Source organism: Chaetodon auriga, chromosome 12 (genome assembly GCF_051107435.1).
Source record: "Chaetodon auriga isolate fChaAug3 chromosome 12, fChaAug3.hap1, whole genome shotgun sequence".
Lineage (NCBI taxonomy): Eukaryota > Metazoa > Chordata > Actinopteri > Chaetodontiformes > Chaetodontidae > Chaetodon > Chaetodon auriga.
The window spans coordinates 14,556,876-14,580,574 of record NC_135085.1 but is presented as its reverse complement, the minus strand read 5'-3'; the positions used below and the strand labels follow the sequence as shown (position 1 = coordinate 14,580,574).

Genomic DNA, 23,699 nt, shown 5'->3' with positions numbered 1-23,699 from the left:
CAGCAGCATGTGTCAAAGCACGCACACAGATGGACACCATACCGAGCTGCAAACCTTTATGAAAAGCCTTCAATGCCAATACAGGAAAGTGTGAAGACTGCCCAAAAGACATGGGTAAGGACAAAAATGACATTTGCTCTGCCAAAATACCCTTTAGCAATACAGCAAACCCTGATTTTCTCAAGCTAACTGCATCATAGCTGACACGACTTTCTGTACTGAAGTGCACTTCTGGGGTTCTTTATTTGACTACATTAATTTCGTTGCTTAATAGTTTTGTGCAGGCAAATGTGCTTTATACTCCTCTCCTTCGGCCTCAGGCCTTCTCTGATTTGACACAAGGGTCGGTTTACTAATGCTGAAGAGGACACTTCAAAACAATCATGCCTTCCGTTGCTCAGGAGGATCTTAGTCACTGGCAGTATAAACCTGATGATGTGGGTTTGAGGATGACGGTGGAATGGGGGGGAAAAAAACACTGGTTGCGTTATAGCCTGGTTCCAGATATCTGAGTCACCACCCACATCTCAGATTTTGTTCAGAGACTTATGTAGCTCTGACATCGTGCCCGTTTGCAGCTGTTTCTCTCGGTTAGAGAAACAATTGGCCAATTAGAGCTTAGCAGGCAGGATTAAGAATGAGGACAGCATCTTCCTACGTAGCTAAAGGTACTACATCCATTTAAAATAGGAACAGAAACATACCAACGAGTGTGGGTGAGATTGACACAGCACGTTGTAAGTCGCATTATAGAAACAGCAACTCATAAATTGACGCATTTCTTTGATCACAGTGAAAACCGTGAACTGCTCCAAGCAACTTCCTGGTCAGCCGAAAAGATGTCGGTGGGACGGATCCGTCACTCGGCTTTGGGTAAAACAAAAGGACTCCTAACAAGAAACATGAAAGCAATGTCAGGCTGAATGAATGAAGTGGAACATAATGCTAATCCAGTATGATTACTGGGCCAGCTGCATTATGGGAAATGTAGGACCCAACATTCTTCACCCACACAGGGGATTTAAATGAGGACACCTTTGATTGTGGCCATTCTCAATCTGTCTTTTGCGAGTCCTCCGTCTTTTTGAAAGTGCCGTACTAAATTGCCGCATTAGCCCTTTAAATTACTGTTTATGTCCTGATGTATCAGTAAAATTGATCAGTAATTGAGGGTAACAGGTCATTCTGTATAATGCTGCCAATAATTCTGTCCTTCGACATGAGGAGGCAGGATTTTTAGACTGTTTTCATTCGTACATTTAGATCTGAATCCTTCCTTCTCTTCTCCCATCTGTAGATTCAGACATTTCCTTCCAGAGTGAAGGCGTAAAAACGTCCAGCAGAGACCCTCGTGATGTGACCCGGCCAAGGTCAGTGGCTACCGAATGTTTACCCCTCACACCCAGCTATGTGGCCGGAGAAGCTTGGAGTGGGTGTGCCCTGCGATGATGTGCTCACAAAGTCCACACTGTCCAGACGGTCCTGTGCACACCTAGTCCCACCCCTGCTCTCACCCCTTTAGTTGCCTACCTCTCTCCCTCCTGTACTCTCCTCCTGCTCCTCTCCCGGGGTCAGTTACTCATTTGAAGTTGCCACTCGAGGAGTTTTGGAGACGCTCGGTTCTGTCTTGACGCTCATCCTGCACAGCCGCCATGGTCCACAGCAGCAGTATCTGCAGATTCCTCCTCCTGGTGCTCCTAGGCCTCATGGTCGCCTTTGCACACACAGGTAAACCTCGTCTTCAGTGTTATTGGTATTTTTATTCATTTCTGTGGCTGGATGACAAGGATGCGACCTCGCCGGTGTGTGCTACAACTCATTATGGTAGAAACAGAAGACAGTGTCTGATTTATACAGATAAACAACATCTGGCTGAAATGAAAGGTGTGATGTGAGGAAAAAGGTTCCAGCAAATTGTAAATCACTGCCTCTTTTTATAGAAAAAATGTGTAATTTTATATCATTGCAGATTTTTTTTGCACTTAATTACCCTCGTGGAACGTTTCAAAATGGGTGGGTTTAAGGTTTTCTATTCTTTGCACTTACAGTTGTTTGCATATCTGGATGTATGTGATTCATGGGCTAACGTTTGGTCCTCTGCAGGTATTAAATCAGAGATGTGTGCATACGTGTCATTTTACCCCTCTTTTCCACGCACACGCTCACAGGCCTGCATGTGTGAGTCTGCAGCCTGATGTAAATGATGCAGTTGTTGAGGCCCTGAGAGCTGTGAAAGCTGCTCTTTGACAAACAGGATGACTCGGTTGCTTTCATGATGCCCGATGCTGACATGAAACTGAATACCTACAGCCCTCGAGCCATGAAGCTGAAGTGATTCTGTGTAGTTTGAGGTAGTGAAACGTCCGCAGGTGTGAAGGTTGGTACATGCATTTGGGGAGATGTTGGAGGTAGAAAGAAGCAGGTACAGATGAAATGATTCTGTCTTCATCTGTGGACATTTTCTGGGACATAGGAAGCATTTACAGCACGAGTTCTGCTTAAAATTCGACAGCTTTGCACACTCACTGCTCTGTCTTTCACTTTCACTTAGCTCTGTGTTCTCTGTTCCTCTTTTGCTCTCAAGTCAACTTGAAAAAATCTGCTGGACACATAGCAGGGCAGCTCTCAGGCTCCGGGGTCACAGTAGAGGTCAAGGGGGGCAATAGGACGACAGGGACATAGCAAGTGGACAATGTCCTCCCTGTCCTGTGTAGAAAAAAAAAACCATGCGTCACCTTTTACATGGGACACAAAACCTACTGGGATAGAAGAAACAGTCAGGGTGTCTGCCACTGAACGACTTACCTACACCTCTCTCCTCCTCGTGCTTTGGACCGTCCAATTTTAAGGTGGAAACATAATTTTAACACCTCACAGCACTTAGGGATTCACTTTTTTCACATGTTTAACCATCTGGATGCACCTCAGAGGATGTTTAAAGACGAATGTTATCTTGGACAGCTGCCCCTTCTGCTCGGCTGTACGCTGCGTCTGCACTTCACAGCAGCTTCTTGTCAGCGATGTGGTTCTCATGAACAGTATGTGATGTTTTCAGCTCGGGCCACCAATCTTGACCACAGCGCCAACCGACCGAGTGACTGAAACAGCGTGACATGCAACCCCAACGGTTGACTCAGCATGGGAAAACAAACTGTGAAATAAGTTGAAGCAACACAGCGTGATAATTACTCACACAATCTCTCCTTGGTCTTCCTCAAAATGGCTGACTTTGCTAAAATGTGAGACGCAGCTGAGCCTTGTCCTACAGTACATAGAAGACTTCATCATTAGTTTTATACTTGGGCACGGAGCCCAGTTTTTGCAGCCTAACCCCATTCCTAATGTCGTTTCAGACTATGATCCAAAACAGGCTGTCAAATATTTAATTCTGGAAAATGTGGCCACCACCTGTTAAAGTTAAAGAGGGTGAAGCAAGGACACACGACACCACCGATGTCATGTTTGGGCTGCATCACTCGCAGTTTCAATGCTTGGCGCGGTTGCTTTTCACACACGCCCGTCTGCGCGCTTTGTCATCTCTCCGGCTGGTGTGAAATCCTGACCGAAGAGGCCTGAGGTAGCAACAAATGGCCCTCTGTGCTTTTAATGTCTGAAATCAGCCTGCCCTCCACTCTGCTGGGCTTTTATGAGTCTGGACTTGTGTAAAGAAAAGGAGGGCTCTTGATTGACATGTGGAGTCATGTCTTCTAAAAAAAACGGAAACTTAGTGCAACTCGGGGTACTTTTACTACTTCTGTAGTCAGCAGGTGATCCATGGAAAGCTTAAGAAATTAAAACTAATGAATTCAGATTTGCTGTCTAACTGCTTGAAAAGTAGTGAGAGAACGAGAAGCTGTAACAGTTTGTGCTAAAAGGAATGAAGAAATGATTGAAATAGAATAATGGATGAGCTTTTGAAATAGTTAGCTTTAAGTGGTGAATAAAAATGTGACACAGTTTGCCAAAGAGAAGAGAAAAACATTAGTAATTCATAGCTAATAGCTGAAATAGTTCACACGTCGGTCGGTGTCGATGCAGCAGTACTTGAGCTCATCTGAGCGGTTCGCTTCCATCAGACAACGAACGCTGGGAGCCTCCGCCTTCATGACTCGCTGTCAGCTGAGAAGATTGGTTTTTTTTTTCTTCTTCTTCAGTTATGTTAATTCCATCAAACAGAAACTTCTAGCTGGAGCAAACCCCTCCTTGTGGAAACAAACATCGACAGAAAACATCATGTTATTATTTTTTGCCTTCTTATTAAATCAAGCTGTCCAGAAGGCACAGCCTTTTACACACACGGACTATTTTATAAACAAGTTTGTTTGACATGCAGTACCCAGTCAGTGCCTGCTTTGGGCCTGGCCGGTTGTTACTGGTTGCAGCCCGCCGCCCTCCGTGACCGCACAAGCTGCCTTTTGTGCCCTCGGCTGAAGGCCTCATTGATGGCTAAGCTGGCCGGAGGCCCGGGCCTCCAAACCTCCAGCCGGCTACAGGACAGGAAGTTCCACACGACTCAGAGTCAACACAGCAGCATCAAAACACTTGCGTCAGAAGTGCATATCAGAATTTAGAAGACACCGCCGCTAACATGCTGACGTTGAAGACCTGGGATTAAATCATATGCATAAGTTTCTTAGTAATCATGTCATGTTTTCTGCTGTGTTAGAATAAGATGGCAGAGAAAAGATGTAAAACAGGGTGAAGGAGTTCACTGAGGGCGTCAGAGCCTACAAAGTAAATAAGTAGCGTTAAATAAGATGACTGTAATTATGTTTGGATTACGGTTTTGTTGGTATGTGTCGAGTTGAGGATAGGATAAGTGAATCAGTGAGTGGGTGGGCTTGTGTGTGAAGAGTTTGTTTTTTCAGGGGTGATGAAGATCAAATTTTCCTCCTTTTCCTTTGGATCTCAAAAGAAAAGCCGCCCAGTTACCATCAAGACGGCGGCGGCCACAAACGCAGAGTCATATTGGTGGTTTAGATTCAACTGGGCTTTTCCAGAAGCTCTAAAAAGTCGTGTCAGGAAACAGAAATGTGGGCTGGAGAGAGAGACTCTGACTTTCTGGCTACTGCAGAGGTGTGAAAAGTCTCAGGGCAACTTCATGCTCGGACGGGAGGAATGTCAGTGGACAATTTGGGATGGAAAGAGAACAGACCAGTGATTGGCAGAGGATAAGACGGCAGGGAGTCCATCACCGCCTCTCCCACGAGCTGTTTGTGCTAAAGCATCAAATATTCACTACTCCATCGAAATGACTAACCAAACCTTGGTTGAAGGAGAGTTTGTGACAATAGACGAGCTTGGTTGAACCCTCGGTCTAAAGAGAAACTCGTGGAGAGGCGACCTGCAGCTCGAACGGACAAAATGTTCATCCTCTACAAAGACATCCTTATGCCCCGGCCTGAGCCGTTTACCCAGGGAGACAGAGAGAGGCTGTTGGAGTCCTTACAGACGGGGGCCATGTTTGCAGCTCTGCGTCCCCGAGGCCTCGGCGTCCAGAGACAAGTCAAACAGAGCCATTAGCAAAGACGGTGAAATTGCTGCCATTAGAAAACATGCAGCGAGTCATTGGTCAGGGATTATGAGTGACTTTTTTTCTCCGTCTGCAGAGACAGTCGCAGACCCTGCCTCAACAACCAGGGACAACCAGGACACCATGTCTGGAGAGCCGCCCAGTGACGTCACCACCAAAGACCCTTTCCAGGACATGACGGAGCAGCCCTTCACCTTCGACTACGAGGATACCACACACTCCCAGGCCATGGATGAGGAGGAAGGTATAATCAATGTAACATTCAGAGCCTCCACATGTCTGTCAGTTGTATGTGTTCAAAGATTAACACTGCATCTTTTCCTCTGTGTGTGTGTGTGTGTGTGTGTGTGTGTGTGTGTGTGTGTGCGTGTGCGCGTGCAGGGGTGCTGGGGCCGGGCGCCATCACAGCCATCGTTATAGCAGTCTTCCTGGGAGCGTCCGTCCTCCTCGCCCTCATCGTCATCACACTCAGGAAGTTCACCGCCTCCTAGAGTGAATGCATCCCATCTTGCCTGTGTATGCATGCATGTGTGTGTCTGTGTGTGTGTGCGTGCGTGCGTGTGTTTTTGTTGTTTTTTTTTACGCCTTGAGTGTGTTCTCCTTTGCCTCTCTCAGTCTCTGAACTCGCCGCCCGTCCTCCTTTGAGTCCGTGCCTCCCGCTTCGCTGTAGACGCTGAGACATTGTGGCAGGTCCCTCGACAGACTCTCTGTCCTCCCGTAATCTCGCTAACTGTTGCTCATCACGTCCACGTGTGTTTAAAGGTGTGATGTTAGAAGCTGGCTGGCTCTTCCAGTGGAAATCATAGCATGTCCATGTCATTTTAACGCATCTTTCCTTCTGGTCTTCCATGCGTGCTCTGAAGGGTCCTTAATGTTTGTTTCCTGATCTTTGATGTGAAGCATCCTGCGTGTGTGCTTTTATTTGTACGTGAAGTCCAACTCTTGTTTGTCTGTCTCACTTTTTTCCTTCAATAAGAACGATGTGTGAACCCACATGTGAGCTTTTTTTTATTAGTCTCTCACTACGATTTTACCAAAATAGTTTCTAAAATATTCCCTCGGTGTCACCCGTGTACAAGTTTTGCAGTTTGCGTTGCACCATTCCCAAACATTTGTCGAGTCAAAATAAGAAGACAGCATTTTAAAAAGGCGTCTTCGATGAATGTAAACAGGGTCGCCGGGGTTGTTTGTTCTACCTGCAGAGTAAATATAGAGTGTGGATGAACGCGTGTTTGCACTCAAGTGAGTGTTTGTAGATTTTTTTTGTTGTTTTATTTGCAGGGGGGAGCGGGAGGTGGGGGGTTATTTTAGTATTTTGTCTTTTTCTATACGCCTCAGAGTCCTCAGCTGGATGATGTCACTGCCCAGTTATTTTGGTCCAGATTGAAGTTGAATAAATCCAAATAATAAATCACATGCCAAATGTCTGTGACTGCTGTGTGGTTTTTTAACACATGACCTCTGAGTCAACACCGACAACAGGATGATATTTATGGGGCTGTTTTACACTTTTTATGTTTTTTTTTGGTCAGTTAGCCTCGAGTTTATTGCATGAAACAGTTTAGGATGTCAGAGTCCTTTTGACTGTATGATTTGAATCCCTTTATTTCATTTCTATGTGTTCTGTTGAATTGACTTAATTAAATCAGTGTAAAAACATGCAGCAGCATGTGTTAATTCTACAAAGTTGTGTGTCTCAAATAACTACACAAACCAAACCCATGTGAGCCCCGACCCATGTGGTCGTAAAACCATAGAGGTGTGATTTAAAGGAGATTTGTGTTTGCCCACTTTGGGTTTCGCCAAAAATGAGAGCGACATTTAGCGCTAATGTGCCCAAAATCTGTCCGATTTTATCAAATTCAAAAACATTTCTCTGCTGTCTGATGAGGATTCGAGTTCAAACATCGTCACCAGGTCATTGTATTGGTGATAAAAGGGCCAAAAAACTTTCTCACACTTTAAATATACTTAAGTCATCTCAGCACCCGAAACCAGGAAACCCTCAATCATAATCACAGTCTAAATCTGCCTCTGCAGCTTCTCACAGACTTGAAAGAATGAACGTTCAGCTTTCAGTCTGTCTCATCACGATAAGACTGATAGGAGGACCCACTCAGACCAGTCTGAGAATGGAAATCACAGAATGGTACACATCAAAGTGACTAGAAACAAAGTTTTGACTTGAAAAATCACTATGTTCAACATTGTAAAGCCGCCTGGTGCAGACTACATACATGTCTCAACATGCGTGTCCATCACCACATTCAGTGGTTCATTTAGTAAGTGGCTCCATTCGCGAGATGCCATGAACAACCACAACCTGAGTAATTTCATTTCAATATGGAGTTTTTTCAGGTTTAATTCACAATTTGAATCTATTTTCTGTCTTACAGTCACACACACACACACACACACACACACGTAATAAGTCCAAACCAGGAGTTCATACTGGGTGCTCTGGTAGAATCCGGATTTTCAAAATAAAAGCCCCCAGATGGTAACAGGAGATAGCAGGAAGGCTGAAGGCTGAATTTTCAGAATAATACGGCACCCTGTGGTAACATCAGGGTGAAAATCCAGCCACAAAGAAGGCTGGATTTTCAAAATAAAAGCCCCCATATGGCAACAGGAACTTACTGAGGGCATAGCAGACAAGGTTGCAATTTCAAAATTAATACTTCATTTCAGATTTTCATATCAGTTTCCAGCAACAGTTGCAATTAATACATCTGCTGTATGTTTTTCAGTCGACTACAACTTCTGCATAGCGTGAACCACAGAAACCATCCGAACGCTAAACATGCCCTTTCAGGACATGAATGCTTCTATTGAACTTATTTCTAGATTGCGTATCTTGTGAAATATTAAGCCTATTTTCAACAATTTATCAGTGCAGTGAAAAACTTAGTTCAGCTTCCACCTTTTTTAGCTGTGCACTTCAGCTCATGGTCTCCTTTGGATAATGCAGATCAATTCCAGCATTTCATTTCACATTTCTGCATTGTTTTGCTCAGTAATGCTTTGTCACTCTCAGCTCTTTAGACCAATGTTTAGCAGTTCAGTTGATCTGTGTGATATTAATAGAAAGCATTTCTTCTTTCAATTCATTTCAGCTATTGAAGTTTAGCTTCCAGCTTTTCGAATAATGCTTTTCAACTCTTAGTTTCTTAAGGAAATGCAATTCAGCTTTCAATTCAACCAATTTTGCACTTCAGCTTCCAGTTTTTTCACCAGTGCAGTGCAATGCAGTGCAATGCATTTTCGCTTTGACATTTTTCAGGTAATTAATTTCACATTTTTGCATTTCCAGCAATACTTGAAATGTATTTTAGCTGTCAGCATTCACACTGCATGTTCTGCAAGAAATGCATTTTCTGGTTATTTTCATTATCAACTCATTTGCATATTTTTGATTAATCAATTTATCATTTAGTTGTATACGAGTACTATACTATACTACTAGTTGTTGTTTGTGTTGTGCTTTTTTAAGCACAACACAAACATAGTTATCACTATGAGTAATGCTTACATCCTGTTCATTTCCTCCAATACAAACGAAATCGTCTGCTCTAGCAGTTTGCAGTGACCATGCATGCTCGTATCTTTTCAAAGCTCATAAGAGCAAAACCTGCTGGACGAGTTATCCTACGCTTTGATTTTTAACGGCAATAATGCAGATCTGAACATACACGCATGATATGTGGCATGACTCAGGAAGTGGTGATGAAACAACAAAGACAGAGAAAGCAGAAGTGCGTCTGGCACATTGCAGAGAGTCAGACACACACACACACACACACACTGAACGTTTGAGGCTGGTATCTGTGAGGTAAGAGCACAGCTACATTTCATATTTTCCACTGTACAAGATATCTAATACGAAAACATTGTCAGGTCGGACTTTTTAACTGTTGCAGTTAAATGTTAGCAATGAAGGAAAGGTGTGTAGCACTTTGTTTTACGTGTTTTAATCACGAGCCAGATTTTCATTGCAAATCCTCTAAAATTAGAAGATATAAGCAAGGAATTAACATAAAAGAATGACAAAAATATTTTATACTATTAATTTAATTGTGTCTAATTGGAAAGAGCCTTGATCTTGATAAGTTGAGTCAGACAGCAATATACCGTACATATGTCTGCCAATCGTATCTACTCGTGTTTTAACATCTGGGAGGTCTGGTGGACGATTTGTGGTCTTCTTCTAGATAACAGAGCTCAGAGATATGATTTCGGTCTTTCTCTAAAAACACATTTTTCACTTCTTAAAGTACTAATAGCTTGAGCTTTCTCTGTCGCAAGCAAACATTTTCCTGTGGTGACGACGAGTTACTCCAGGTTCCACAAAAGACCTGATTCTTTGTGTTTTGTTGTGTTAAATTCACCACTCCCTCAGATTCTTATGGGACTCTTGAGTGGAGTTTAATTAAAAACAGGTGCACCGAAAAGGTCGAACAGCCAAGGGTGTGAAAACGTGCAGACAGTGAACACTGAGCATGTGATTTAAACTAATACGGTATAAATTCTCTCTTCTGTGTTTTTGGCCCTTACATCAGAAAGCTCATGCAAAAAACAAGTTCACAGCTTGTGCACCCACACAACTGAGAGGTTTCAAGTGGCTTGGCACAGTGGCATTCTCTTACAGATGTTTCTCTGTGGGAACAAAGAGTAATGACAGGAAAGACATTCATTTTGAAATTGTGCCAAAGCTGTTGAAATTAAGTCAAACTATTCTCCTCACAGCAGAGCCAGCAGCAGCAGCAGCAGCAGCAGTGCCACCATGACAAGCAACTGTTCGTTTGTTCATGTGGACAACCTGATGACATACTTGGAGCTGATCATCTACATCCCCATATTCCTCTTTGGTTTGATTCTCAATGCCGTTGCGCTGTTTGTGTTCTGTGTCTTTCTGCGAAAATGGACAGAGTCAACGATCTACATGTCCAGCCTGGCTCTGATGGACCTGCTCCTCCTCTTCCCTCTCCCCTTCAAAATGCACGCCACCAGTCACCGCTGGTCTGCCAACCTGCAACCTCTCTGCTCGGTCTTGGAAAGTCTGTATTTTGTTGGGATATATGGCAGCATCTACACCATCATGTGTATAGCCGTGGATCGATGGGTGGCTATCTGTCACCCGTTCAGAGCCAAGCAGCTGCGTTCACCCAAAGCGGCTCTGGGGACCTGCATGGGGGTCTGGGTGCTGGTGCTGGCAACGATCTTTCCGACCACCTGTAACTTCAGGGAGGCCGGGCAGAAGGACTTCCACTGCTTCCATGGGTTTTCAAAGAAAGGCTGGAGCCCTCCGGTGATCATCTGTCTGCAGGTGTTTGGGTTCCTGGTGCCTGCGCTGGTGGTGGTTTACTGTTCAGTTCAGACTATCTTGGCGCTTAAGCAGTCCGGCCAGCGCAGCGCGCAGAGCAGGGCCTGTGTGAAGATCATCTACAGCAGTCTGAGTGCCTTCCTGGTGCCGTTCACCCCGAGCCACCTGGGCATCCTCCTGCAGTTCCTGGTGAGATCAGCTGCAAGTTCAATTTCAATAAAATAAAATCTAAAGGGAACAGATTCTCAAATCATTTCACTGAGGCGGGAAAACAGTTTGCTTTCTCATGGGCTGTGTTTGCCGGTTCAAGCATCAGCCTGCCTCAGTCTGCCGCTGTCAGAAGATTGCCTTGATTTTTATAGTAAATCAAACAAACTTAGAGTAACCAGGATTTTAGGATAATAAGCATTTTTTGCCTGGTTTGGTGTGAAAACTGGCAAACCAGTAGGCGTACAGTTACACTATTTGATCATTTTCAAACACATTTCTCAAACGGTCTTATCTTTTCAATGTAAATGTTTGAAAAATATATACATTGAAGTGAAGAAAGCAGCCAGTTTAACCATCTGATGGTGAAGCATATTATGCACTGATTATCTTATTTTGAGGCGGCTGTGGGTCAGGAGGTAGAGCGGTCATCCACCGAGGTCAGTGGTTCGATCCCTGGACTTGGTAGTCCACATGCCGAAGTATCCGTGGGCAAGATACTGAACTCAAAAACTCTGATGCTGTGCCGTCGGTGTATGAATTCATATGTGCGTCGCTTTGGATAAAAGCGTCTGCCAAATTTGTAATTGTATTTTCATTTTCGTATCAAACAGGACATCTGTTTTTTGTTTTTTTTTCAGCCACAAAAAATGCGATAAAGATAAAAGATCATGATATCCTGGAGCTGAGACAAACATTTAAAAAAAATAGGGAACAGAAAGCCTGATAAGAACCTGCAAAAATAAGCCGAGTTCACGCTGCTGAGTTACCTCTTGTGCTTGGAAGGCAGACTAAGGTTTCTCTGTTCCCCATTGCAGGTGCACCAAGGGGTGATTCAGGACTGCGGCGCCAAGACCAGCATCAGCCTGTTCATACAGATATCTATGTGTCTGTCCAACGTCACCTGCTGTCTGGACGCTCTGTGCTACTACTTCATCGCTCATGAGGTGAGGAGCAGCAAAAACACCTTCAGGCTGTCGGTGATCAGCCAAAGAAGACCCACCTTCAGCACTTCGGAGGTCTGAACATGGGACATAGATAAGACAAATAATTTTAATTTGTCTTAATAGGACTGCTGGAGAGTTAAGGCAGAGAGGTGAAGCTGAAAAACAGCCAGCATTGCTTCCTGTAGCTGACATGCACTTAGAGTGAGGGGAACTGAAGTAGGTCAGAGTGCAATCTCAATTGACCACAGTGCTGAAAGTAAAGCTAAAACGCAGCATATGGAGAAGATCTGACGAGCACTGATTCACGATTTGGTCCGGTGGCAGGAAGCCAGTAGGCTCCTATGTAACCTAAAATGTAGCTTGCAAAATAGAAAATCTATCAGCAAGCCTCGGTGCGGCTTAGTTCCAGAATGATTTGAGGGCGAGCTTGTGAGATGTAGCACTCTCAGCTCATCCAGGCCAACGCAGAGACAGTGAGGGAGAAAAAGATGTGGGAGCACCAAACGTTTAAGGTGGGGGCCAGCACATTTCGGACTAGATAGTTAGTGTGAAAATTAGTGTGGAAAATTAGCTAAGTGTGAAAATTAGCTAATTAAAACTGAAGCTAATAACAATTACATATTTTTTCAAATCTTAATTTCCATATTTCATCTAGTATATGAATAAATCATGATGTGTACATCAAGACACCAACCAGTTGCGATCTTGAATCACATGAATGTAATTAATTATTCTTAATTAAAATGTATGTTTATTTATCTTAATGGCAGCATATTCTTTTATAATGTAATTTAAGTGACATTTCAGTATCTAAATTGCTGACATTTTCTTAGTTTGGTTCTTTGACACTTATTCACCTTGTAGAAATACTACTTACTTGTAATACAAGAAAAATATATTGATTAATAAGTACCTAGAAATATAGCATCAGAATCAATTTAACCCATAAATTCCGAGTATTCTGGTGTTTATTTTTTTACATTTATCTATCCATCCTGAGGCCTGAAGTTGAGTGGCATAGTTTTTCAACTTGTACAATTTCCGACCTTATCGATGCGCAGGGGGAATACACTTAACCCGTTTCTTATAATTGCCCTGTTATGACTCATGAGTAAGGTCGACAAAGTTTTATGAACACAAGCCATGTGTGTGTGTGTGTATATATATGACGTGTACAGATAATTTTATATAGAATTTTTATATTCATGTTGTATTTTATTCTTACAATGTAGCTTCAAACATGTGCAATACTATCATTAAAGTTGTTAGCCAGCTGTTAATAGCTGCCGGCCTGACCTGTGTACCATAAGACTGTTCTGATATTAGTTTGTTGTTTACAAGAGGACATTTGATTTATGTGAACGCAGCTAAAGCTCAACCCGCTGTACATTAAGCTGCTCTCTGTCGTATTTTGCTCATGTTGAAAAGTCATCCTGTCGTAAATGTGGAAGGTGTTCGTAAATCTGCAAAGTAGTCTGTTAGGGGATTTACTGTATATCAATACTGTTTTTAATATCTAAATTAATCAGTGTAAAGATCTATAAAACCAGTAGTAAGACTTGAAACCTCTCATGTTTAGGTTTACTTCTGTCTCGATACTTTCATTTTGCACCAGCCTCCTCTTCAGTGACTCTTTTTGGTTTGTGCTCACTTATTTTTATCTTCTGTTTCTGTCATTGTTCCTGAAATGAGATTTGTTTTTATGAAGCCATGGAGCTTCTTGATCTGACTGACCTAGTTTGCAGGTCTGGTCTTTTTTTCTATTCTTCTGTGCAATCTGTCCATAAAATAAGGTTAAGATAAAAAAAAACATAACAATGTTTGACATGTGTGGATAACGTCCAATGTGAAACGTAAAAACTTTTCTCGGCAATTTGCATGAAACCAAATTTCCTCCTTCCATTTAAAGTGAAATACAGCTAACCACAAGAGGTTCATCCTGTGACGTGTGTTCTGATCACCACAGTGAAGCTGCAGTTTTGTGTTTACACACACCTAAGCAACACGTTAAAAAAAAGGGCAACATGTCCCACAGACCCTGAACTGATCAGGGCTGCGCTGGCTGTGAGGAAGTTCACATAGAAAAAACTGAGTCTTTGTTTGCTTTCATACGGACTAGCTGCCGTTCTACAATGTTGACAAGTTATTATTAGTACAATCTCCAATTATCCTAACCCATAATTTGCAGATTTGTGCATACTTCACTGAAAGTGATACTGACAAACACTCAAAAGACAAGAAAAGTTTGATCATTTATTCTTAAAGCAGCAAGATATTACAAGAAAAATCGACTGTACCGCGAAATAAGGTGTCCCAGACAATGAAATATGAGCACATTTTACGGGTCTCTCTCCACAGAGACTTCTTAGCTGCAGGTTGTACATTAGAAAGACATCCCGGATCTTTTTTGTTGTTTTGTTTTGTTTTTGGTTGGGACAAATCAACGCTGTAGAGATAACAATGCCGAGATAGGAAGGTTTGGGAACTGGCAAGGGCTGAAGACGACAAGCAAATCCAAGTGACGAGGAGGAAGAGCAAGACAATATGAGTTTTAGCCTTCGATATCATCTACAGTAAAAAGCATTCTCTCTAAATATTCCACATATCCTGAACACTAAGCACAGCGTCGCTGACTGCAGACTTTGGTTCCTTCTGTCCCTCCGCAGCACTGCTACTAATTACAGTCTAAAGTCATTCTATCCAAGGAGTAGGAAAAGTGAGATACCAGAGGAAAGAAAGAGACAAACCAGAAAGAAATGATCGTTCAACAAAAACAAGTCGATTTCAGATAAAAATCTATGCATGTAACAATATGTTCAAAATCAATTTACAGTATATATTGCTTGGGAACAATCAAAGTTATGTACACCATTCATTAATGATATAAACCAGCAAAGAAACTACATGAGGTATGTTTTGCCATTTTCTGACATTCGAAACTAAATAAATTAACAACCGAGAAAACGACTGGAGTGCAAGCAGCTTCCAAGTATCCTTACCAGCAGCCACGGCGCACTGATTTACTAAATAACAGTAAGGACAAGTCTGAAATAAAATTAAGTCTTCTGATGAAACACACACAAACATCTTATGCACAACTCGACAAGCTACAGATATATCCAAACACATGTATAACATCGTCCAAATATACAGACTATCTGAATAAAAAAGACAAGAACAATAAAAGAGCATTTCCAACTTGAGACAAAAACCAAAACCAAAAAAAAAAAAAACAACATTCAAACTGAAAGTGTTGGACAAACACTTGCTCTTAAAGTGCAGTTAAAAGCCTAAAGGATTCCAGAGGTATGGTTTGAAATTGGCTTCAGAGTTGGATGGCTGTGATTTCCGCCTCAGATTTAGACCCTGTCGCAGATGACGGTCTCGACCACAAACGTGTTCTCGAAGTGACGAATGCTGTGGCACTTCTTTGTCTCGCGCCTCTCGATGCCTGGAAGAGGAAAGAAGACGCATTTAGAAAATGTGCTCGGTGCTGAAAGTGGAGCTCTGCGGTGCTCATAATACATCTACTGCTGCCCTTCCTGTTTTCAGTCAGCGGCGGTGATCCCCTTCAATCACATCCTTATATGTACTCGGGGGAAGTTTGTCGCATCACTCCTAAAGCTGTCACTCCAATTGAAGGCAGCGACGACAAAGATATCACTCGTGTGCATCACTACCTCCTCCATAGTGTGTGGATGTGTCCGCTGCACTACGAGTGACTCACATAGCAGGAAGTTCCCAGGCTGCGCCCACACACACACACACACACACACTGACACGATGATCAGGCTGTTAGAGGAGGATTTTACACTGCAGACACACTGTCCTAAGTGTTCACTAGGAAGCCCCTATTTGGTTCTGGTTGTATTTGTTTTCTGCATTGTAACTCGCTCTCTGTTGGATCCTACACGGCAAAACTGAACACCGGATTTCCCTGTGACTCACTGGAGGAACGCTGTCCTCCTTGAGTGCAGAGCGATCACGGTGACCCAGCGCACGTCACATGACTCAACATCTCACAAGAGTTGGTGTGAAAGGGGGTGATAAATCAGCGGAAGTGACCGAGCACTCATTATTTAGCATCTCATATCGAGTGGACTGAAGTGTGCACTCACGTCGGCGCTGGTTGCGGCGTCTGAGGCGGTAGGTTTCTTTGCCGTAGCAGAGCCTGTGGATGAATGGGCCCAGCTGTCTCATGTTCCTCACCCTCCCCGTCACCATCATCTCCTCCTGGATGATGTAAGTCTGAGGAAGGTATGTCCCTCTCTGTGACAAGGAGACACAAATGAATCACTCAGTCGATCTGTCCGTGGGAGGAACGCTGCAGACAGGAAGATGGGAACGTGCTGTCCTTCGCTCGCTCAGACAGCCATTCACCTCCAACAATGCTTTCACAGTGACATCAGCAGCGAATGGAGAGAGTGCCTCACCTTGACATTGACGAGCAGCTCCCACAGGTTCCTCGGAGGCATCACCAAGGTTGTGTTCAGCTCAGTGATGTAGCATTTGTCCAGAGCAATGTCATGATAAGCTGTGAGGCCCTGAACCGGGATAAAACGAAGGTTAAGCCATGATGAAGCACTTTAACAGGAAAATGAAATCAGAGCAAACCAGTGATCACACTGATGACTTGGCCTACCCTCTGAAAGTCGTGGATGATATCGGCGGGGTCGCTGCCTCCAAAGTGTGGCACAGGTACACTGATCTGCTCGTAGTTGTCATCCAGGTAGATGCCGACATTTTCCTCCAGTTCTTGCCGGCCCCTCAGAGGAGCGTACACAGAGTCCTCGTAGATAACCCGGCAGTGGAACAAGCTGTCTTCTGGGATCTGCTAATGGGACGCAACAGAGCTGAGTTAGCATGTGACTTCAGGTTGTATCGTTCTGAACATCTTTGTTCGTTATCCTGTTCCACTAGGCTCAAGATACAATGTAAAGGAGAGGAAGAGTGAACTGACCTGAGGTATAAAGTAGTAACGATAGATGTAGATGGAGGCCAGCACCAGTCCTGACATGAAGATGACGAGGCCAAAGGTGAGGCAGCAGAGGCCGGTTGGAAAAGGTTTCTTGGGCCTGACAGGAAGGACCAGCTGCTCCTGTGAAGAGAAAAGCGGTTTGGTTAGAGGACGAGTCAATCATATCAAGTTCCATGATGAGATGTCGGTGGAGGAAACTTTCTCACTGCCACGCTTCAAAGTACAAATTGTAATGGAGTTAATTCTGACGGCTGCCGAATCATTAGTCAGGGAAGGAGATCTGGTAGATGTTGGACTGGAATGAGACATGCCAGATGCCCACCCACAGTCTCTCAGTCAATCTGCTGCCTCTCTCTACTACTGTTGCCATGGAGAGCGGAAGCAGGGAGAACAGATTGTGCCAGGCTCTGACGAAGATGCTGGCACGTGGCCGTCTGGGTCTATTCTTGGAGGCCTACTTCCACGCTCCATATTTGCAGTTAGCGAGCGCCCTCGGTGGGAGTCAAAACGAGAACAGTTGCGTGGAGCAGGAGTCCCTCAGCAGAGGCGGACGTATTAATAGATCTACACACATTGGCTCTGACGCCTTGCCTACTGTCGCAGCCAATCTGAATCCACGCAGCCTTTGACATCATGTCTTATTCTTCCCTTGACGTAACAGGTGAAAGGTATTTGCAGGAGTGACGGATGCGTCATCAGGCGGTATTCATTGTGTACAATGTGCTGTGAGAAAAAGATGAGGCTTGGACAGACTATTGCGTCTATTGTGTGCCAGACATCTAATTCTCTCTAACTCCCGGGAGGTAGTCCAGAAGGAAGCGAAGAGCCGGACTAATGGGAAAAACCTGACTATCTGAACATTTGATTCAGGTTTAAGATATTCTACAATCCCAACTCAGGGACAACGTCATGCAATAAACTACTCTAAAGCACAGTTTCATTCTGGTCAAAATGCTTTCAGGTCTATGAGAGAACTGGAGCCTGACAATCTGCCATGTTTCACAATAGTTTTTCTTAACCCTCTGCTGCTTCACATGAACTCAAATTTACTCTGGATCTTACTCATAGGACGGAAGAGAAACTAAAACTGGACATGTCGACATTTTGCTGTCCTGACTTTTTTTACTGCCAATTGTGAGAGAGATTAAAAAGATTAACTGCCACAGTTTACATGTAACACACAGTAAATCCTGGATCACCACTCTCACTCACAGGCTCATGTTCTCTCCGGCGCTACCTGCAGGATTCACGTGACATAACATCTCGTGACGTCACTGACTGGTGCAGTGACCTGACATGTTTGGGTTTTTTTTCCCCCATTTCGACAAAAACGGGGGGAAAGACTGAGGTTATTTGCACGCCTGACACCTTTGCCGGTCTCTTTTATAAATGCAGACTTTACGAACCACTTTATGGGGTCATAGTCTGCTGAAGGCGCGCGCACTCACAGGGCGGCCATCTGCAGTCTGTCCTCGAGGTGGCCAAACAAGGTGACGTAATGTCAACATCCCCAGGCTGGGGTGGCCTGCAACGTTGAGTCTATACCCTTGTTATTACAAGATTATTGCACAGTAAGCTTTTTTTTTTTCTTCCAGAAATTGTAAAAGTGCACCAGAAAAAGTAATATAAAGTGCAGTAAGTGGTGTGAATTTGAATCATTCAGTTGCATTCAGATTATAGCAAAAAACAACATAGAAAGCAATATATTATTTTAAGCTTATACTGTTAAATATATAAAAAGGTTGTTTGCATAATGTAATAGATGACAGATTAGCATTATAAATCCCATCAGGTGACTTGATGATCAAACCCTACAGCTAAGAATAAACAGACCAAGGTGAACCTCTTCACCTACTGCATAGACAAAGGAGTGCATCATACTCATGCTGCAGTATACTGAGGCACGAGCTAAATGCCACAACACGACACAAAGAAAATCAAAGTGTGCAAACTCACGTGAGCCTGAGGTATAATGATCTTGTCTCCATCGCTCTCTTTTTCAGGCTTCTGCGCCGAAACTGGCTGGAAAGTGATCTTCACCATGTTTGATTGTTCAGTGTGTGTTTGCTTTTTCTCGTATCTGATTTCAGTGCGCTGGCTTCATCCACCGAGCAGGGGAGATTATATAGCGACGGACCACACTCGCCCCCGGGGCTCAGTGACATCAGAAGAGCGTCTTCTCTGACGAACAAGCACTGTGTGGGTCTCAAGGAAAAGCCGCCTCGCCGCCGTCAAAATAAGAGTCCAAATGCGGCTAAAACGTTTAAATTCAACAGGAAATGCACCGTATGCGCGTTCTTTGGTATGCATATGAATATACCTGAATATTCAAAGCTGTTCGGGATGAAACAACACAATTTTATCTCCTGTTTGTTGAAATGACACGACGTCGAGCCCTTATTCTGAAGGCATGTGCCCGATATGGTAATACTTTCCGTATTTTATTTAAAGCTGCATCTCCTCTTCTCAACCATGTTCCCAACACTATCATCCGGAAATTCAGGGATGTTTCAAACTCTGAGCCAGCTACTAGACTAATAACTGGTTTGATCTCATAATGATAATTATTATAATATTAATATTAATAATAAGTTGCATTGCATGTATGTATGGGCTCATGAAGGCTTGTAATACATACAGTAGTTCACTGTAAATGACTGTATGTGTGCCTTGGTTTGAGAATTTAATGTATGGTGTAATGTAATGCAATGTAATCTGAGCATGTAGTATAGTACACACCAGTAAATAGACTTTAAAGCAGTCCTTACATTTGTAAAATAGGTCACTGCATGTGGTTACAAACTATTAGTGCAAATGATTTTAATACTCAAGACTTGTTCTAGAAAATCCAATTGTCATTTCATGAATAAAACTTTGAAATGACCAACAATTAATTTTTTCTTTAACTAGACCTACCAATACTATACGGCCACCTTAATCCAGCAGCCAGAGCATCCGCTGTAACCAGCAAAGCAAATTACCAAATCTCCACCAAATGCAAATTACACAACACATGCAGATTTGCACAGACATGCACACAGCTCTCGTCACCATATGTGAACACTCATGGCAGTGTGTCTATATGACTCACCACAGACATAAGCAGCACAGTGTGTTCAGTTTGAACAACATGAGAACTTTGAGTTGATTTTAAATTAATGAAAGTTTATAAAAAGCTCTATTTCCAAATGATACTAGAATAGTCAATGAAACATGTCATTGAACCTTCCAAAACACAGGGATAAGTGCAATCGAGCCAGCTCTGTTTCAGGCTGCTTGATGACGAGGCTGAAGGACCCTTTGCACTCTTTACACATGAGAATAATGTACTTGACAAATGGCTCATATTTTCCAATTCACATTAGGGTTTTGTTTTTAAAGCAGGAGTGGACCACTACAGCCTAGTAAGTGGACTGATGGCTCACAATCAAGCATGAAACAGGCACAGCTGACTAATGATGCAATGTGAGAATTGGCAGATGCATTGCCTATAGTGGTGGCACACATTAAAACAGAGTGCTAAAGAAGACATTAAAAGGATGAATGTTAAAGTGTTATGTATTTTTTGCAACAGCTAGATATACTAAAATAAGAACTGACTACATTTTGTTTTTAGAGTCTAGTGTCATGCATTTCCCTCCAAGATTTTATTTCCACTGATTTCACTGGCTCTATATTATCTGGTTGTGACTACAGAATTATTTATTTATTTATTTATTTATTTATTTATTTATTGGGGGGGGGTCCAATTGTGGTATAATCTTATAATTCATGTTTTTGTTTTTTGTTTTTTTTTAATCTGTCTGAACGTTCAGACTAAAGTTAGGAACAAAAGCTAACATGATCACTAATTGTTGGCGGGTACGAGCGTTGCGCGCCCTCGATGCGTCTCAGTGAACCCATTCACATGTAAATGAGCCGTCATATATACCGAGTCCATGCCCCCTCGGAGCAGCACTGAGGAGCCCGGTCTCTCTGCAAGCTTTGTTGGCTGCTGGGATCTCCCGGCCATCTGTCCCATTGACGAGCTGTAACGGCTCTTTGGATTACACAGCGACCTCCAGCCCAGTGGGCTTCTGGCAGCGCCGGGGTTAAACTTCAACAACATGGCCCCCATCCGGAACAACACAAGCGGAATGGACAGAGGTGATAACTGCGGTGGAGTCAAATCTGACAGAAAGGTACCGGCCTGTGCGAGCACTTACTGCCAGTGTTTCTGTACGAAGTTGGCTGATAAATGACTAAGTAGCTAACTCTGTTGTTCTTGACGTTTTGGCAGATGAGGAAACCTCTGGTCGAGAAGAAAAGAAGGGCTCGCATCAATGAAAGTTTACAAGAACTCAGAGGTCTCATCGCGGATGCAGACGTAAGATAACACGGATATATTTGTGGCCCCTGCTTTATGAGCTGTTTTTTTTCTCAGGGTGAACTAAATTGATGTCTTGTTTTAGCTAGCTTGTGTTCACAATGCTTGTTGCTTACGCTTTTTTTTTGTCACCCGCTGCAGTTGCAATCAAAGATGGAGAATGCCGAAGTGCTGGAGATGACAGTGAAACGTGTGGAGAGCATCTTGCAAAACCGAGCTCAAGGTAAACCATGTATATTAACGTTAAGTTGAGAGGACGCCATTAAGCCACTGTTAATACTGTTAATTACATATTTTACTTTTCACCAAACATTATTTACCTAAACTAGCATACTACCTACGTGTCATTCCTCCGCTGAACAATATAGTTCTTTAACACTAACAAGAAGTTAATTTATAACGGTCAGCGCATTAATACTCTAATCAACTGTACTGCGGCCACAGGTGCTCGTGTACATATTCGTCCGCGGCTCAGCCAATTAGAGCAGAGAGTTTGTAAGCGTCCGTTAAAGTGAAGTTTTGCTAACCTCTGAGCTAACGGGTGTTTCATTTTATCTGTCCGTAGAAGTGGACGCCGTGAACCGGGAGGCCTGTGAGCGCTTTGCCGCGGGCTACATCCAGTGTATGCATGACGTGCACACTTTCGTGTCCAGCTGTCCGGGAATTGACCCAACAGTAGCCGCGGAGCTGTTGAACCACCTCCTGGAGAGCATGCCCCTGAGCGACGAAGACCGGCTCCGGGTGATGCTGCCGGACACGGTGTCGGAGTGCCCCGGCAGCAACAGCACTTGGTCCCTGTCTGAGAGCATGTACACGGCTCTGGTGTCCCCGGCCCCCTCCACCACCTCCTCCGATGACCTCTGCTCTGACCTGGATGAGACAGACTCAGAGCAAAGCCATGTGTCCTCTTCAGAGGAGGCTGACTGCCAGGATGTGTTGGGTTTGACTTACTCCAAGTCAGTGTGGAGACCATGGTAGATGATTTAAAAAAAGAAAGGAATAGGATGTTTTAAACTACAGTAGATGATTAAATGCTTTGTGTTAGGATGTTTTATGGGGTAGGCCTCGGTATATGACAGAAACACTGCTGAAATGACAACTTTGGAAAGTGTTGAAATGCATCAGAGAAGCTCTTTGTATAATTATTGGGGAAATACAATTAAACTAAAATGTATTTAATAAATAAAGTATGTAAGTAAATCTGTTGTTTGCAGAGGTCAGAGACCTGTAGGGTCTTCATTCGGAAGTGTATTGGCCTGAGAGGGGTCTGCTCTCAGTGTAGGGGTAAATGCATATGTAAATATTTACTTGTTGAATATGACTGGGCTCTATAGACAGTAGGTGTCCAACTAGAGATGCATTGTTAGCTGTGTGTAAATTATTTTTTATTTAGGATCTCTTTAATTTTGTATTTATAAGTGTCAAATGACTGTTGGTAGGCTACCTCACCTGATACTTTTCAATAAATCTCTTTTCGACAAATGGCTTGTTTAAAATTCTGTTTGAGCCGCAGCAGCAGCTTCCAAAAAGGCCACGTTTCACACAGAAGGATCCCACTATCCACCCACCCACGGCTGTTTCAAGATATTAGTTATTACTCTGCAATTGTGGACCATTTGTGTGCACTCTCTCTCCAAGATCCCTTAGCACATCGTAGGCATCGGTGAGGTGTGAAATGAGTAATCCACTCACTCCTTATATAGGCTTCGCTGAGCACTTGGCAAATGGGTTTTATAACTGCTTGACTTCAGCTTCTCTGATGTTGCAGTTTTAAAATAACACGGGAACAAATAACTTGCTCAGCCGTTGAATTGTACTCTTGACTAACAAAGCCACTGCTGTCGAGTACTCTTCCATCAGCCGATCAGTTTGTAAGTGTGTGTTTTTTCATCGTAATGTAATGTGTTACACTGCATGTGAGGCTTTCATGCATGGTTATACAAATGTGTGGGCTTTTGCCAAATAGTTCAGAGCAAATGATGAATAAAATAATAAAAATGTAGCTGTGCTAGCAGGAGAAGGGGGCTAAGAGTCCCATGCTAATTCACAGACAGCTTTTTGAACTCTGGTCCTGGTGGGAGCCACAGACACCGTTCTATCTCTGCACCATCAGCCCCAACAACGACAAATGAATAAGAAAAGACGGCAATCCTGAGCCCACTCTAAACCAGCTAGAGTCAGATGCCCCCCTCTGGTGTTCCTGTGATATCCACACCAAGTGTCACTTCTTACACTATCCGCAGTCTTAAAACACCCATTCTGAGAGGGATCTTTGGTGAGATGATGAGGAAAAGATTAACACAGATTGTAGCAGAGCATTTATGCAGTGACACATTACATCTGTC

At 43.4% G+C, this 23,699-nt stretch overlaps 4 protein-coding genes across 5 annotated transcripts; 3 read left to right on the top strand and 1 right to left on the bottom strand.

The window, feature by feature from the left end:
- Positions 1 to 49: 49 nt before the first annotated feature.
- On the top strand, positions 50 to 6,953 carry snorc (secondary ossification center associated regulator of chondrocyte maturation). Its single transcript, XM_076745534.1, has 5 exons — positions 50 to 114; positions 794 to 873; positions 1,298 to 1,728; positions 5,610 to 5,777; positions 5,915 to 6,953. The coding sequence occupies exons 3-5, from the start codon at positions 1,653 to 1,655 to the stop codon at positions 6,022 to 6,024; spliced, it is 354 nt and encodes a 117-aa protein (XP_076601649.1). The 5' UTR covers positions 50 to 114; positions 794 to 873; positions 1,298 to 1,652; the 3' UTR covers positions 6,025 to 6,953.
- Positions 6,954 to 9,330: 2,377 nt separating this feature from the next.
- On the top strand, positions 9,331 to 12,213 carry LOC143329210 (G-protein coupled receptor 55). Its single transcript, XM_076745015.1, has 3 exons — positions 9,331 to 9,365; positions 10,280 to 11,045; positions 11,882 to 12,213. The coding sequence occupies exons 2-3, from the start codon at positions 10,317 to 10,319 to the stop codon at positions 12,086 to 12,088; spliced, it is 936 nt and encodes a 311-aa protein (XP_076601130.1). The 5' UTR covers positions 9,331 to 9,365; positions 10,280 to 10,316; the 3' UTR covers positions 12,089 to 12,213.
- A 2,037-nt stretch (positions 12,214 to 14,250) lies between these two features.
- On the bottom strand, positions 14,251 to 19,152 carry itm2cb (integral membrane protein 2Cb). 2 transcript variants are annotated; one of them, XM_076745835.1, is made up of 6 exons: positions 18,945 to 19,152; positions 16,971 to 17,108; positions 16,653 to 16,844; positions 16,444 to 16,554; positions 16,129 to 16,279; positions 14,251 to 15,461 (listed from the first exon to the last, which is right to left on the bottom strand). In XM_076745835.1, exons 1-6 carry the CDS (start codon positions 19,029 to 19,031, stop codon positions 15,370 to 15,372), a joined length of 771 nt encoding a protein of 256 aa, XP_076601950.1. In that variant the 5' UTR covers positions 19,032 to 19,152; the 3' UTR covers positions 14,251 to 15,369. The 2 variants fall into 2 exon arrangements, with proteins under 2 accessions (XP_076601950.1, XP_076601951.1); XM_076745836.1 differs by having other exon boundaries at positions 16,653 to 16,841; positions 18,945 to 19,148.
- A 1,685-nt stretch (positions 19,153 to 20,837) lies between these two features.
- hes6 (hes family bHLH transcription factor 6) lies at positions 20,838 to 22,836 on the top strand. The gene is made up of 4 exons (XM_076745834.1): positions 20,838 to 21,169; positions 21,268 to 21,354; positions 21,496 to 21,577; positions 21,920 to 22,836. Exons 1-4 carry the CDS (start codon positions 21,095 to 21,097, stop codon positions 22,330 to 22,332), a joined length of 657 nt encoding a protein of 218 aa, XP_076601949.1. The 5' UTR covers positions 20,838 to 21,094; the 3' UTR covers positions 22,333 to 22,836.
- The last annotated feature ends 863 nt before the right edge of the window (positions 22,837 to 23,699 follow it).

Excerpts from the sequence above, each read along its gene's own strand:
- snorc (XM_076745534.1), top strand. The coding sequence starts at position 1,653 with ATGGTCCACAGCAGCAGTATCTGCAGATTCCTCCTCCTGGTGCTCCTA. Across the intron at positions 1,729-5,609 it reads GGTCGCCTTTGCACACACAG|AGACAGTCGCAGACCCTGCC; the intron begins GTAAACCTCGTC and ends CTCCGTCTGCAG. Across the intron at positions 5,778-5,914 it reads GGCCATGGATGAGGAGGAAG|GGGTGCTGGGGCCGGGCGCC; the intron begins GTATAATCAATG and ends GTGCGCGTGCAG.
- LOC143329210 (XM_076745015.1), top strand. The coding sequence starts at position 10,317 with ATGACAAGCAACTGTTCGTTTGTTCATGTGGACAACCTGATGACATAC. Across the intron at positions 11,046-11,881 it reads GCATCCTCCTGCAGTTCCTG|GTGCACCAAGGGGTGATTCA; the intron begins GTGAGATCAGCT and ends TCCCCATTGCAG.
- itm2cb (XM_076745835.1), bottom strand. The coding sequence starts at position 19,031 with ATGGTGAAGATCACTTTCCAGCCAGTTTCGGCGCAGAAGCCTGAAAAA. Across the intron at positions 16,555-16,652 it reads TCATCCACGACTTTCAGAGG|GGCCTCACAGCTTATCATGA; the intron begins GTAGGCCAAGTC and ends ATCCCGGTTCAG. Across the intron at positions 15,462-16,128 it reads ACGCCGCAACCAGCGCCGAC|GCATCGAGAGGCGCGAGACA; the intron begins GTGAGTGCACAC and ends TTCCTCTTCCAG.
- hes6 (XM_076745834.1), top strand. The coding sequence starts at position 21,095 with ATGGCCCCCATCCGGAACAACACAAGCGGAATGGACAGAGGTGATAAC. Across the intron at positions 21,170-21,267 it reads GAGTCAAATCTGACAGAAAG|ATGAGGAAACCTCTGGTCGA; the intron begins GTACCGGCCTGT and ends ACGTTTTGGCAG. Across the intron at positions 21,355-21,495 it reads GTCTCATCGCGGATGCAGAC|TTGCAATCAAAGATGGAGAA; the intron begins GTAAGATAACAC and ends CACCCGCTGCAG.